A 15,502-nucleotide genomic window follows, 5' to 3' on the forward strand; every position below is an offset into this window, starting at 1 on the left:
AAAACAATACTGTGCCACACTAGAGATGTGGCAAAAATACTAACAGCACTATGACCATGAATCAACAATACACGTGGTACTGTTTGGTGCATCTTCTTGCTTCGTTTATACTTTCGTGTCCAGTCCTTTGCATTTGTATTGTGGATGTTGTGTGTGTATATTGTAACACTATATGTCGTAGACACTACTTTAGTTTTTGTATTTTGTATAGTAGGTATATGCTTATGCATTATAAATGTTTGGCATACAGTACCACGTGTATTGTTGATTCATGGTCATAGTGCTGTTAGTATTTTTGCCAGTCCATGGAGGTTAAGCAAAGTAACAGTACTAGGCTCTAAATTGATATGAGACACGAATCAAAGTTACATAAGTGCAAGTGTTTGACACGAAAATTTACTTAGCATAACAACAACCAACACAAAAAGTGAGTAGTGCAGAACACAGACATGATATTTACATACAACAAAACAGGTAAGACAACATGTTTACATGCAATGATACGAGACACAAATCAAACGTACGTAAGTGCAAGTGTTTTGACACGGAAATTTACTTTGCATAACAACAACCAATACAAAAAGTGAGTAGTGCAGAACACAGACATGATATTTACACACAATGAAACAGGTAAGACAAATTTTTCTTACCTGTTTTGTTGTATGTAAATATCATGTCTGTGTTCTGCACTACTCACTTTTTGTATTGGTTGTTGTTATGCAAAGTAAATTTCCATGTCAAAACACTTGCACTTACGTAAGTTTGATTTGTGTCTCGTATCAATTTAAGAGCCTAGTACTGTTACTTTGCTTACCTTACCTTACAGTATTGGTGATACTTTGACCGTGTACCTGGAGGTTGGCAACCCTAAGAATGAATGGTTGGGTGGAGTGCTTGTGCGTGTTTTGGAGGCATGCTCATTTTGTGAGGGCTTTCGACGGTTGCAATGCTTTTGAGGATGTCTACGGAGTGGTATTTATGTATGTACGTGTGTGTAAAGTGCTGTCAAGTCGCAGCCGACTTATGGCGGCCCCTTTTGGGGGTTTTCATGGCAAGAGACTAACAGAGGTGGTTTGCCAGTGCCTTCCTCTGCACAGCAACCCTGGTATTCCTTGGTGGACTCCCGGTGTTTATATATACTGCAGTAGTAGAAAAGGGCAAGAGTCCAGTAGCACCTTAAAGACGAACAAAAATATTTTCTGGCAGGGTATGAGCTTTCGTGAGCCACAGCTCACTTCTTCAGATACAGCTCGAATGTGAATCCAGATGGATTCATACCCTGCCAGAAAATATTTTTGTTCGTCTTTAAGGTGCTACTGGACTCTTGCTCTTTATATATACTGTAAAACAGTGGTTCCCAACCTTTTTTTGACCAGGGACCACTAGGACTTTTTTGTTCGGTGCAGGGACCCCAAGGTTCAAAATAAAAATTCCAAGAATCTGAAAATAAACTTCAATCATAACTGCTAGTGAAACATTAAACGTAGAATAATATTTGAATATATATTTTTATAATAGAAAACTTTTAATTGAAAATATTAATTTATTATGGGTTTATAACTTTGTTTCGCGGACCTTAATTTAGTTCTCGCGGACCCCTGGGGGTCCATGGACCCCTGGTTGGGAACCAGTGCTGTAAAACAAAAGAAAAAGTTTTAATTTTTTTTATTGTGCATTTCAACTCTTTGATTATGGGGCGGCTAGGGTGCCTGCTCCCTTCTGCAGCTGGCCAAGGCAGACTAGGCGGGGACCCAGATTCTTCTTGCCTCCCATCCGCTGCAGGCGCCGCGGATGGAATTTTCCACTCTGCCTCCTTCTTCCCCCCCCCCCGGCCTCGGAAGCCCGCCTCCGCGATCCCAGCATGCAGTTCGCCCGAAGCAAGATGGCCGCCCCCATGCAGCTCGGGATGGCGAAAGCGGCCCTGCGGGTGTCTTTGCAGGTATCGGGCGGGAAACAAAAGGGGGCGAGGGGCGAGTCGCTTTTTTGTGTGCGAGGGGGTGGGGTTAGCGATTGTTACATCTTTGCGCTGTTGCTGTCTTGTTTTTGTGCATAGCAATCTGCACAAACGCATTCACATTCACATACTGTTAACATTGACATGCCCTGGCCTGGATGGCCCAGGCTAGCCTGATCTCGTCAGACCTCAGAAGCTAAGCAGGGTCGGCCCTGGTTAGTATTTGGATGGGAGACCGCCAAGGAAGGCCAGGGTTGCTGTGCAGAGGAAGGCACTGGCAAACCACCTCTGTTAGTCTCTTGCCATGGAACCCCCCCCCCCCCAAAAAAAAGGGGTCGGCTGCAACTTGACGGCACTTTACACACACACAAACTTTAGTGAAAGCTTCCTGCGTGAAGTTTCTTGAGTCAGAGCTCACTGCCGATTATGTGGAAATAACTTTTATTCTCCTTTAAAGTGCTACTGTTTTTGTACATCGTGTGTGTGTGTGTGTGTGTGTGTGTTAAGCGCCGTCAAGTTGCTTCCGACTCATGGCGACCCTATGAATCAACGTCCTCCAAAATGTCCTACCTTTGACAGCCTTGCTCAGGTCTTGCAAATTGAGGGCTGTGGTTTCCTTTATTGAGTCAATCCATCTCTTGCTGGGTCTTCTTTTCCTGCTGCCCTCAGCTTTTCCTAGCATGACTGTTTTTTCCAGTGACTCTTGTCGTCTCATAATGTGGCCAAAATACGATAGCCTCAGTTTAGTCATTTTAGTTTCAGGCTTGATTTGATCTATAACCCACTGATTTGTTTTTCAGAATCTTTTCTCACTCCTTCATGGCTAGGACAAAAATACCCTTCCATAAATATTAAACTAAGGTAGCCCTGTCTTTTCCTATCATGACGGTCTTTTCTAGTGACTCTTGCCTTCTCAAAATATGATAGCCTCAGTTTAGTCATTTTAGCTTCTAGGGTCAGTTCATGCTTGATTTGATCTATAACCCACTGCTTTGTTTTTTTGGCAGTCCACGGTATCCGTAACACTCTCCTCCAGCACCACATTTCAAAGGAATCTACTTTCTTCCTGTCAGCTTTCTTCATTGTCCAGCTTTCACACCCATACATAGTAATAGGGAATACGATGACATGAATTAACTTAAACTTGGTGGCCAGTAGCACATCCTTACACTTCAGAATATTTTTTTCAGGAGTTCTGCGGCACCTTAAAGGTGAACAAATTTATTCTTGCATAAACTTTAGTGAAAGCTTCCTGCGTGAACTTTATTGAGTCAGAGCTCACTGCCAATTATGTTGAAATAACTTTTATTCTCCTTTAAAGTGCTACTGTTTTTGTACATCTTGTACCTGATGAAATAAGCTCTGAATCATGGAAGTTTCTGCTGGAATAAATGTGGGTGATACGGAGTAACGCAGCTATTCTGGAATTATCTGCATAGGATTGTTCTCTAAAGGGCTGATTTATTTTTTAATTTTTAAAGAAAAGCTAAATAGAGAAAAGACCAAGAAACAGGAATAAAGGAAGGGGTATGTGGGAGGAAATCCCTGATCTGGATTGCCCACGCTAGCCTGATCTCGTCAGATCTCAGAAGCTAAGCAGGGTCAGCTCTGGTTAGTATTTGGATGGGAGACCACCAAGGAATACCAGGGTTGCTGTGCAGAGGAAGGCACTGGCAAATCACCTCTGTTAGTCTCTTGCCATGAAAACCCCAAAAGAGGTTGCCATAAGTCGGCTGTGACTTGAAGGCACTTTACACACACACATGTGGGAGGAAATAAGTTGGCAGGGGTTTTCATATGGACACATTTTGCTTTTAGTGGGACCCTTGTTCTTTTAATAGATGTACTAAAGGGTGTGATTCAGTAGCTGCAACATATGTAGCCTTGGAGATGAGATGGGGAAATTGTCACCTGTTGAATTTCTGTCTGTCAGCAGAGTTGCAAAATGAGTCCTGGTGGGAGGAAGGGATGGTATTTGTGTGCTTGTGCCTCTGCCGTTATTGATTTGGACTGGGGTATTTGCTTTGGTGTTAGGAAGGAGCCTTTATGCATGCATGTGTTTTTTATGTACGGTAAATACGTCTTTGCTCTAGGAAGCATTGGTTATGCTTGTGTGGTTTTAAATACATGTGCATTATGAGTTTCTCTTAGTTTTGAAGAAGTTTTTCCCCCTTTGTAATGTTTTCCTTGCTTGGAGAGGTATACTGTGCTTCTTTTTGTTTTGTGAAGGCTTTTGTGTGTCACACATTTTTCTCAGAAAAGAAGAGTTGTATATGCTTTTCTTTAGTTTCAAAAAGGCAAATACCCTACAAGGAAGGGATTGTTGTAGTTTTCTTACAAGGACAAGGAAGCTGCCATAAATGTACAGATTTAATATGAGAAGCGCCTATTTTTGCCCTCTGTGTGCATGCGTTAATTGAAGTGTACTTAAGAGTGTACTGGCAGCTGGTACATATCCAGTTGGCTTGAAATTGTGAAGTTTGAAAATAATGGATAGAGTTGTAATTGGATTGTGTTTTGTCTACTTTTTCTAAAACAAAAATTCTCTAAGAGTGCAGAATGTTTACTGAATCCTGCCCGCTTGGCTGCGTCCTCTCTCATGATCCCAGTGAGAACAAAGAAGCGACATTTCATTCCACCTTCTGCCAACCCAAAGTATGTGACACCAGAACAGCAACAAATGCATGCCAGGGCTGCGGGCATTGTGATCCCTCATGAACGGCTAGTGCGCCCCATGAATATTTCCTGCACAGGTGGGTAGTTGTGAATGCTTGTTGTGGGGAAGGGTCTAATACGAAATCTCATATGTTCTTTTGAATATCTTTTGGTCATCCTTAGCCTATAGTGGTAGTGCTCAAAAGAGTTTTAGGTGGCTTTTTAAAATGAGCCAAATATTTTAATTGTAGTTGTGCATACAAGGTACTACTTCTCCACATATAAAGAGTTTGTTTCCACAATGTAAGCTGGATTGTAAGCAATAGAAATGTTTCTTTGACAGTGTTCTTTGTATTTTCCTTGTGGGCTTATACTAGCTGCATGTTTTGCTTTATAACTGCAACAAAAAAGGCTAGAGATTTTTTTTTTTTTAAAGACTGGGGACTACTTCATTGTTGCAATCAATCATTATAATGCTGTAACCATCTGTGTGTGTGCTGTCAAGGCCCAGCTGACTTATGGCGACCCATAGGGCTTTCAAGGCAAGAGACTTTCAGAGGTGGTTTGCCATTTCATGCCTTTGCATGGGCTGAGACAGTTCTGAGAGAACTGTGACTGGCCCAAGGTTACCCAGCAGGCTTCATCTGGAGGAGCTAGATAACAATGTAGCTATTATCAATTTTTAAAGCCTGAAAAAGCGCTCTGGTGGCAGGAGGGATAGTGACAGCCACAGATTGCTGAGGCTAGGAAGGTATAGGGAATACTTTTTTGGGGATGCTCCATTGCCACTGTGAATACCTCTGTGCTTGCAGTAGCCATAAAAACTACACAGAAAATCGTCTCTGTGGAAACTGCCATATAAGTCCTCAGTGGTTTGCCAGTGCCTTCCGCAGTCATCTTCCCTTTACCCCCAGCAAGCTAGATACTCCTATTACCGACCTCAGAAGGATGGAAGGCTGAGTCAACCTTGAGCCGGGTACCTGAAACCAACTTCCGTTGGGATCGAACTCAGGTTGTGAGCAGAGCTTGGACTGCAGTACTGCAGCTTACCACTCTGCGCCACGGGGGTCATGAACAGCCCTAAGCATGCTTTAATTACCTCTCCCAATAGGTCACAGTCTGACTTGAATCTTAGATGTTTGGGTCATATGTTCACCGCTATAATCTTGGCTTTCTGTTTGGTCACATAGCTGGGATCTTCGACCCTTACATTCCTCCAGAAGGAGATGCTCGCCTTTCATCTTTGTCGAAGGAGGGATTGAAGCAGAAGGTGGAGCAGTTTAAGCAGAGTGCGGCTTCCCAGTTGGCGTACGTACCCCCAAGCATCTCTGTGTTCAAGCCGTTTAGCCTCTGGCGTCTGTGACAACCTATTTCCTCCCACCCTGTGGCTGTCTTTCAAAGAATGCCTCTTTAACATTTACTCACGACTGAAGACCACTTCATTTCAGGAGGCATAGACTGTAAATGGTTGACCTTCACAGTGAGGAAAAGCATATTGTGCAATCTCCTGGGTTGGTACCACTTCAGAATACAATGTGTGTGAGAGAGAGATTTGACAGCTAAATATTTCCCATATCAAACATTTCCTTACATAGGAAATTAGGATGGCACCAATGAGAGGCTAAGCTCAAACCCTGCCCTCTTATATCCTGACCATCAGCAGGCAGATTTTTTTTTGTAAACAAGGGAAGCATTGAAAACATGTGATTTTTGCCAACTGTATTCTGAAATAGAGTGGTCTTTCAAGGGTTGTACCATATAATGGGGTAGGGGGGGTACTTACAAATGTCCAACCACCAGCTGTTACTAGTGAAGCCATCACAGGGAAGAGAGACCACAGCCAAGCACCATTCCAGGTTGGAAAGCCAGTGTGGTGTAGTGGTTAAGAGCGGTGGTTTGGAGTGGTGGACTCTAATCTGGTGAACTGGATTTGTTTCACCACTCCTCCACATGAAGCCTGCTGGGTGACCTTGGGCTAGTCACCGTTTTCTTAGAGCTCTCTCAGCCCCACCTACCTCACAGGGTCTCTGTTGTGGGGAGGGGAAGGGAACGTGATTGTAAGCCTCTTCTTCTGATTCTTCTTCTTCTGAGCTGTTTTGGGAGGTAATCTTTGTCTGAAAAGCAAGATAAAAATAATACAACAATACATCCACAAACCCAAAATTGTCTTGACAGACCAAATAAGAAGTCCACCTGCTCTGACAGTTTAGATATTCTATTCACAAACAAGGTGTACTGGATAGGATGAAGCTTTTTTTTGTCCTGGTACCTATTGATCAGAGATGTGCTGTGTTGTAATGTGGATACTCCGTTCCTGGTTTTCATGGTTAGTGCTCCTTTATAGGCCCATCCTCATGAATGAATTTAATTCTATTACAAAAAAATTCTTCTAAGCTTGTGGAAATGAATTTTGTAACTTAGCTACAAATAGTATGAGGAACTATACCCTGCTTTCCCCTCCAATGGGGACCTAAAGCAGTTTACAACATTGTTCTCCCTCCTTTTGTATTCTCACAACTACCACCCTGTGAGGTAGGCTAGGCTGAGAGAGAGTGATTGGCCCAAGGATCACTCGGTGAGCTTCCAGGGCAGAGCGGGAATTTGAACTTAGGTCTCGCACATCCTAGTCTGGCATTCTAATCACTACACCGTGCTGTCTCTTCGTTCTGTTCCTCTGGAATTTGCTGCTGATGAACAGCTTCTTAGCTCAGGAAGATCCTCCTTCTGTGCTTCCTGCTGGGATCACAAAGATTGTGTTTCATGTTGTTTTAAGGTGTTTTTAGTAGTAGGGCAGTCTGAAAGCTTCGTTTTTGAAGACTACCTGCTGTACGGTTTTCGGCTTTTCCTCTGATCCCCTTTGAGCCATACACTTCTTTTTCTAATCCTTACCTTTGCAGAATCCGGAAGATCAAAGATCACATCCCTGACTTCAGCACCAAAACTTTTGCAGTGACAGCCCAGGATATTTTTATTGAAGCTCACAATAGTTTGACAAAGTAAGATTTGAGGGGGGGATGTGTTCTTTGGGTTCTCACTGCTGCACACACACACACCCCAACCACTCGACTTGCATACACAAATTTCACACTTGTCAACAGTAGTCTTATTGGATTCAAAGGACTGATGATTGTGGGTTGGTGTAGGCTTTTGGGTGTTCATAGAACTCTTCAGCAGTAATAGAGAATTCTGTCAGCCTTAGAAGCTCACACACCAGCTTTGAGAGTCTTAAAATTAAAGGTAAAGGTCCCCTTTGCAAGCACTGGGTCATTCCTGACCCATGGGGTGACGTCAAATCCCGACGTTTACTAGGCAGACTTTGTTTACGGGGTAGTTTGCCAGTGCCTTCCCCAGTCATCTTCCCTTTACCTCCAGCAAGCTAGATACTCATTTTACCGACCTCGGAAGGATGGAAGGCTGAGTCGACCTTGAGCCGGCTACCTGAAACCGACTTCCGTTGGTATTGAACTCAGGTAGTGAGCAGAGCTTTTGACTGCAGAACTGCAGCTTACCACTGTGCGCCACGGGGCTTTTAAAATTGTGTGTGTGTAAAGTGCTGTCAAGTCGCAGCCGACTTATGGCGACCCCTTATGGGTTTTTCAAGGCAAGAGACTATCAGAGGTGGTTTGCTAGTGCCTTCCTCTGTATAGCAACCCTGGACTTCCTTGGTGGTCTCCCATCCAAATACTAACCAGAGCTGACCCTGCTTAGCTTCTGAGATCTGACAAGATCAGAAAATTAGCAGGCTTAAATTGCCAGTGAACTACACAAAGATTTTCTTGGGGTTCATCTGCACAAGATGTTTGACATAAGTTAGGTTGAGGGATCCTCAGACTCACAGTCACAAGTAACATCCAGGGCCTCATCTTAGACCCTCCTGTGCCATTCTTTCCATAGCAGAAATGGCCCGTTGCCCCTATCTTGGGCTCCACTTTTCCTCAGTCACATGTTCCCAGGGCACATGGAGCACAAACAGGGCCCCTGCCCCGTGTGAGTGGAGAACAAGAACTCGCAACACAATGGTGAGGCTGAGAGAGAAAGCGATTGGCCCGCAGTCACCCAGTGAGTTTTGCGGCCGAATGGGGATTTCCGCTCAGATCTCCCAAATCATAGCCTGACATTCTAACTCAGGAATATTCACTCAGTGGCTCCTTGACATGGCACCTGTAGGTCTTCTGAGCACTGTTCCCCTATGTGGCACCCACCCCATCGTTCAGGAAAGTGGGCAAGGATATTGCCCGGTGAGGGTTGTGGTTGGCAGGTGGTTCCCACTTAGCACAGAGAGAGAGAGAGAGAGATTGTCTCTTGCAACAGTAGAATTTAGCTTGAACATCTTACATAAGGAAGCATTCTGTATTTTAGACATCCAGCCCAAAGAAAACATGAGTGCGTGACCATGGCTTTCAGTGCAATCCTAAGCAGAGTTAGTCCAGTCTAAGCCTATGGAAATGAATGGGCTTAGCCTGGAGTAACTCTTTTTTGGATTGTACTGTTTGTGTCACAACTCTGACTTGCTAGCTCTTTCCCTCACTCCAGATACATAAGGGCTAAAGTTCAGCAGTGGTAGGGAGAGATCACCCTACATGCTGAGAGGTACTCTGGTAATTAAAAAAGAGATAGTTATACATTTAATTTTAATACTTGCATCTTATTGCATGTATATATTTGGGGTGGGGCAAAAGGCATACAGTAATCATCATGTGATTCTTCGGGTGCACGATAATGGTGAATGTGGCTCTCCATGAGCCGAGAATTGGGTACGACAGTTCTAACCACCTCACTACACTGGGGTTCCACTTAACTCAAGCAAAAAGAGCCTTATTAACAGTAGTAGTGATTCTGTTAACAGAACAAAGAAAGCAGTCTTGACTTTGCTGAATTACAGTACTTAATCAGGGGTGTGCTGTAGGGCTGTGGTGAATTGGGTTTCTTGGGACGTACCTGTGCAAAATTTGCTTTGAGATTATTCTTGTTTGCATATACTGGGGTACATGTGTTGCTGTTGACAGAATAGGGTACCAAATGTTTTCAGGAAGTGAATTATCGAAGTCTGCACAGGCTTCGTGGTAACTGCCTGCTGTCTTTGTCGTTTACAGCTTTAACAAGCAGAAGCTTCACTCTTTAGTGACGGAACGCTGTTATCCGGTAAATATTTGCAAACATCTTTGTTGAAGGGTTAAGACCCCCTGAACAGCAAAGGGGAAAAGTGAAATAGAAGTTAATGTTTAGTTTACTTAATTTATACCCTGCTCTTCTCCCTAGTGGGGGACCCAGAGCAGTTTAAATTGTTCTCCTCGCCTCCATTTTTATCCCCACAATACCCCTGTGAGTGTGTGACTGGGTCACCGGAGGTCACCCAGTGCACTTCCACAGCAGAGTGGCCATTCAAACCTGGATCTCCCAGATCCTAGTCCGACACTAACCACTTCACCACACTGCTGTCATGGAACTTTCTCCTGTTCCAGAAGTTGTTCAGCACTCTCTTCCTTCTGCATGATATCCCTGCATTGCCACTTCGGCCAGTGGCATGCTGATCAGCCAACTGATAGAAGATTTCACGTGGCCACCCCCTTCCCAGTGCCTTGCAAACACTACTAGCAGTGCTAGCCATGAGTTGCCAGATGCCAGGTAATGGCGGGCAATTGCTTGCCAATTAAGGGGGTTGCCCGCTGCACCTCAGCTGGCTGGCGGGAAGGGCAGATCACCCTTCCCAGCTTCACCACAATGAAACTCCCACCAGAGGCAAGGGGGGACCTGGTAGCCCTGGAGCCAGCATGGTATAGTGGTTAAGAGCAGTGGTTTGGAGCAGTGAACTCTAATCTGGAGAACCAGGTTTGATTCCCCACTCCTCCGCATGAGTGGCGGATGCCAATCTGGTAAACCAGCTTGGTTTCCCCACTCCTACACATGAAGCCAGCTGGGTGACCTTGGGCTAGTCACGGCTCTCTTAGAGCTCTCTCAGCCCAACCTACCTCACAAGGTGTCTGTTGAGGGGAGAGGAAGGGAAGGTGATTGTAAGCTGGTTCGATTCTTCCTTAAGTGGTTGAGAAAGTCAGCATATAAAAAACAATTCTTCTTCTAAAGGGGGGGATTAACTCCACTTCCAGGTTTAGCCCGGAAGTGACAGGGACGCCCTAGTACATTCCTCCCAAAATTCTATGGTTTCTATAGAGTTTTGGGAGGAATGTGCTAGAGCGTTCCCGTTTACCCTGGAAGTGACGTTATGCGCAGATCACCCTTCCCAGCTCCACCACAATGAAGCTCCCGCCAGAGGCAAGGGGGACCTGGCAACCCTGTGCTGGTCCCATCACCCAGTTCAGTTTTGCCACCTACTTCTGAGGGGGAAGTCAGAGTTCTTTACTCTGGGCTTGGGCGGGGCCAGCCCCTCCATTAGGCAAGCCTAGGCAATTGCCTAGGGCACCAGAGCTGGGGGGTGGGACCAAAACAGTGAGTGGGCCACAGGCACCTTGGGTGAAGGGTTCAGAGTAAAGAAGGAACCAAACCCCCATTCCTCATATGCACCTCTACCATGCCTACTCAGAAGTACTCCCAGGTAAGTATGCTTAGAATTGCAGCCCTCGAATAAAGTCAGTAGATGTTTCATAACTTTTGTTTATGTATGTTGCTTTGGTGGTGCTAGAAGAGGGATTGGAACAAGTTGTAGGTGGGCTTCTCAGCTTGATTTGATTCTGGCACCTGTGATTTCTGTTTTCAAATTCCTGAGCTCTTAAAGACACTTTTTCTTGCTGTTTCTATGGGTGGGACTGTGGCTCAGTGGTCCCAGGTATGATCCCTGACATCTCCATTTAAAAGGCTCACGTACTAGGTGATGAGGAAGACTGCTTTCAGATATCCTGAAGAGTCAGCACCCATCAGAGTAGACATTGGCCATTTATGCAGGGCTGTTTCCCTCATGGTCACCCTGCCCACTGCTTCTGGGCTTCCTTTTGATCATGCCTTTTCTGCCCGTCTGGTTGCTTCACTCTCCCCGCACGTTTCTGCACGTTTTGCCTGTGTTTTCCAGGTGCTGTTTTAGCCGGAATCCAGAAAATGCGAGCAAAATGCGTGGAATTTGTGCGGGGAGCTTGAGGCGACCTCTGACGGTCGGGAAAGGCCTGCATAATCAAAAGGAATCCCCCAGCAGTCGGCGGGGGTAACTGCAGGAAAACAGCCCTGCATAAACGGCCAGCACTGACCTTGATACACTCGGAATAATGCATTTTCATGTGTTCGTTATCATCTTCTAGTTTCCCATCCAAAGTCCTGTTGCAATGTCACTATTGGTCATGGGCGTCCTTGCTGGGGGTGGGGGGGATGGACATTTCATGGAATCTGAAGGGACAGAGAGGGTTCACAGAGGTGCTCATATCTCCTCAGAGCTTGGACAATGCACAGTTTGAGTTAGTAACCGATGGTCCATTGAAGCTAAATGATGCCGTTGAATTACTAGGAGATGGTACGTGGGAACAGATACAAGACTATCCGCTGGAGTTTCGTGGAGTCCCTGGAGCCCCCTCGTGTGGTTCAAGTGCGAAGCACCGATATGGTGAACAAGGGCAACCTGTACGGGCAAGTGACAGTCCGCATGCATAGCCGGCAGGTACGTGTGTTGGGTCCAGCCACTTTTGTCCTGGATGTGATATTGACTGGTTCTGCCTAGCCTTATTGGATGCCGAAAGTTTCCCATTCTTCCCGACAGACTCTAGCTATCTACGACCGGTTTGGCCGGCTGATGTATGGCGGGGAGCAGATACCAAAGGACGTCCTGGAATACATCGTGCTGGAAAGACATTTGGTCAACCCGTACAGTCCCTGGCGATTGCATGGCAAGATTGTTCCATCTTGGGCTCCACCGAAAGACGCTGTCACAAAGGTACTATGGGGTGTTTTGCCGTGGCATCTCCCGAACCTCGGCGAGCTATTGGCAAGAGTGTTCTCGTGTGCATGGGTAATAAGGACACTAGAAACAGTGCGCTTGGCTGGGGCAGTGGCTCCTTAGCTTGGTCACACTACCCTTGTTGCTAGGTGACCCAGACACTACCCTTGTTGCTAGGTGACCCAGACACCAGGAACCACAAAGAAGTCTGCAAAGAACCTGTTTTGAAGGCAGCTTCAAGACTAGTACACTTTTGTTCCACACTTCCCGCAAGCCACTCAGGATGGCGTGGCACATTTCACGACCCTGTTCATTTTCTCCTAACAACAACCCTGTGAGGTAGGTTAGGCTGAAACTGTGATTAGCCCAAGGTCACTCAGAAATCTTCACGGGAGCGTGGGATATGAACCTAGGTTTTGCACAACCTAGCCTGACTTTCCACTACACCTTGTTTGTTTCTGGAGTAATATATTTTGAGATTTCTGTTCTTCAGGCCAGGATTGAGGGAGGGAAGAAGGTCACAGTCAGTGTTTCTGATTTTCCCACCTGTACTCTAGAGGGTCCCCCCTTGGGTAGGGAAAGGGACACATTCCGTAGTTCCTTCCAAGGGTTTAAAGGCCATTTTCGGTTTGTGGGAAACGATAGAAACAGGTTTGGAAAAGTTGACTAAGCATCATTTCCTGCCCTCTGCAATTGGTAGAAAGGAGGGGGGCGGGACTAAGGAACTCCCTCTTCAATGTCGTACTCACTGTTTTAATTTGTGTAAAAGGTAAAGGTCCCCTGTGCAAGCACCGGGTCATTCCTGACCCATGGGGTGACGTCACATCCCGACGTTTCCTAGGCAGACTTTGTTTACGGGGTGGTTTGCCAATGCCTTCCCCAGTCATCTACACTTTACCCCCAGCAAGGTGGGTACTCATTTTACTAACCTCGGAAGGATGGAAGGCTGAGTCAACCTTGAGCCAGCTACCTGAAAACGACTTCTTCTTTTTTTATATATAAATTTTTATTGGTTTTTTAAAACTATAAATTCTTCATAATTTTAACAACAATGTAAAAATAATATCACAATCACAATTACATTAATTGTTGTCTTGATTACCATTAAACATAAAAAATAAATTGACTTCCCCATCACCTCCATCTACCTCTTAATAAAGTGTTATTATCCTTCGTTAACATATTCTGATCCTAGTATTAATCTCATTCTAAAGTTTCATGTTATATAAAATTTTACATTCTGGATCAGAGTAAAAAGTAACCTTCCATTTTTCCCAGATCTTATACATTATCACAATGATTCCTTCAATTCTCCCCTTTTCCCTAGTTTCTCCAACTCCACCAGTTCTAACATTTAAATGATTTAATCCCTTTATTCTGAAACCTTTGTCCCTTTCCATTTGGCTGCATAAAATTGCAGCCAGTATAACATAAATTTAATCATATTAAACAACATCCTCTCCAATATTTTAGGGATATTTCCTGTTTAATCGATCTTATTTCAGTGTAAATCATATCCCATATCACAAGTCCGCCCCTTATATAAAAAAAAGGAGAAAAAACCAATATCCTTAGTACATTCCAACATTTTCCTTAAAGTAATAATCACATATTCCAGTATACTTTTATATCAATTGATAGTCTATAAAAGAAGGACTTGTTTACATAATCCCAAAATGATGTCTAAATCTTAATTCCACTACATCGTTAATAGCCATGCCACCCATCCACACTGTCAAAGCCTTCCAATCCAGCAATCATATTTAAATCAGTCCTTTAACCATGGTCTAATACTTCCTTCTGCAACTGAAATAAGTCAGTCAGGTATGGGAACAGGATTTCTTTATGCTCTCTCATTTCCTCAGACAGGGTATGTATCCAAAAATAATTCTTTCTGGGCTTAATTTCCATCATGGCTTCAATCTGTGTTCCTTGACCTGCTCTCTTCTTCCTTATATCCACACGTCCTTCCATGACTTTTTTAGATGAAAAATCCATTTCTTGTATGTCTGATCTCTTTGTCACCAACTGGTTACCTTCTTGGACTTCTGTCTTCTTCTTTGTATCCTTGTATTCTTCCATGAACTCAGGTCTTGAGCAGAGCTTGGACTGCAGTACTGCAGCTTACCACTCTGCGCCACGGGGCTCTGTTTTAATTTGTGTACTATCATTTAATTCTTAGGTTGTTGTGATTAGATGTTTGTAGCTTATTGTTGTATTAGTTTCTGCTTTGCTTTGGAGTTAGATATTGCCATTAGACTTTTTTTTAGACAGTTGGGTGTATTTATTTGCTGCATTTAATAGCATATATTCCCCTTTATTTAGATTATGCATTTACTTGCCCAAAATAGTTTCCCAGTTAATCATTTGTATTCCTTTTTTTGGTTTAATAATTTTTTTTAAAAGCTTTTTTTAAAAAAAGAACTCTCTCTTCTGTATTCATTGGCATATAGTCCCCTTTATTTAGGTTACGCATTTCCTTGTCCCAAATAGTTTCCCAGTTAAACCCAAAAAAGGAATACAAATGGTTAATAATTAAAAAAATAAAAAACAACAAAAAAGTACTCCATGTCCTATAATGCCCGATGGGCTTTTTGCTCGGAGATTAATAAAGAATAGCGTATTTTGGAAATAGATGACCTAATCTCTTTCTTTTCTTTTTCTCCCCTAACTTGCAGACTGTTATGATCCCAGGCCCACCTCTGAAACCTTCGCAGGAATATGAAGAAATCAGCATTCCGCAAGCCACGCCAACGCAACAGACTGTGATATGAATCATGTCCAAGGGGTGGGCCACAGGGGTAGGATTTGTTGCTTCTGACTGGGGGGGGGGGCGGGGACACTCATGAGTTGTATGCTTAAGCATGTCATACTCTTCACTGCCTCCTTGTGCAAGCATTTGGCCAAGATGGGTGTGCGAGTTTGCACTTGGATTTGTTTTCAGACTTAAATTTCTAACCAAGTTCCAATCTGCTTAAAGACCCTTGGGCTGTTCTTCATGCCACAGACCGTCAGAACCG

At 44.2% G+C, this 15,502-nt stretch overlaps 1 protein-coding gene across 1 annotated transcript; it reads left to right on the plus strand.

The window, feature by feature from the left end:
- Positions 1 to 1,861: 1,861 nt before the first annotated feature.
- Positions 1,862 to 15,256, plus strand: MRPL45 (mitochondrial ribosomal protein L45). Its single transcript, XM_056864632.1, has 8 exons — positions 1,862 to 1,939; positions 4,506 to 4,707; positions 5,800 to 5,917; positions 7,507 to 7,605; positions 9,703 to 9,751; positions 12,057 to 12,206; positions 12,306 to 12,479; positions 15,161 to 15,256. The coding sequence occupies exons 1-8, from the start codon at positions 1,862 to 1,864 to the stop codon at positions 15,254 to 15,256; spliced, it is 966 nt and encodes a 321-aa protein (XP_056720610.1).
- Positions 15,257 to 15,502: the final 246 nt, after the last annotated feature.

The sequence above is a fragment of the Euleptes europaea genome, chromosome 18 (genome assembly GCF_029931775.1).
Source record: "Euleptes europaea isolate rEulEur1 chromosome 18, rEulEur1.hap1, whole genome shotgun sequence".
NCBI classification, from domain to species: domain Eukaryota; kingdom Metazoa; phylum Chordata; class Lepidosauria; order Squamata; family Sphaerodactylidae; genus Euleptes; species Euleptes europaea.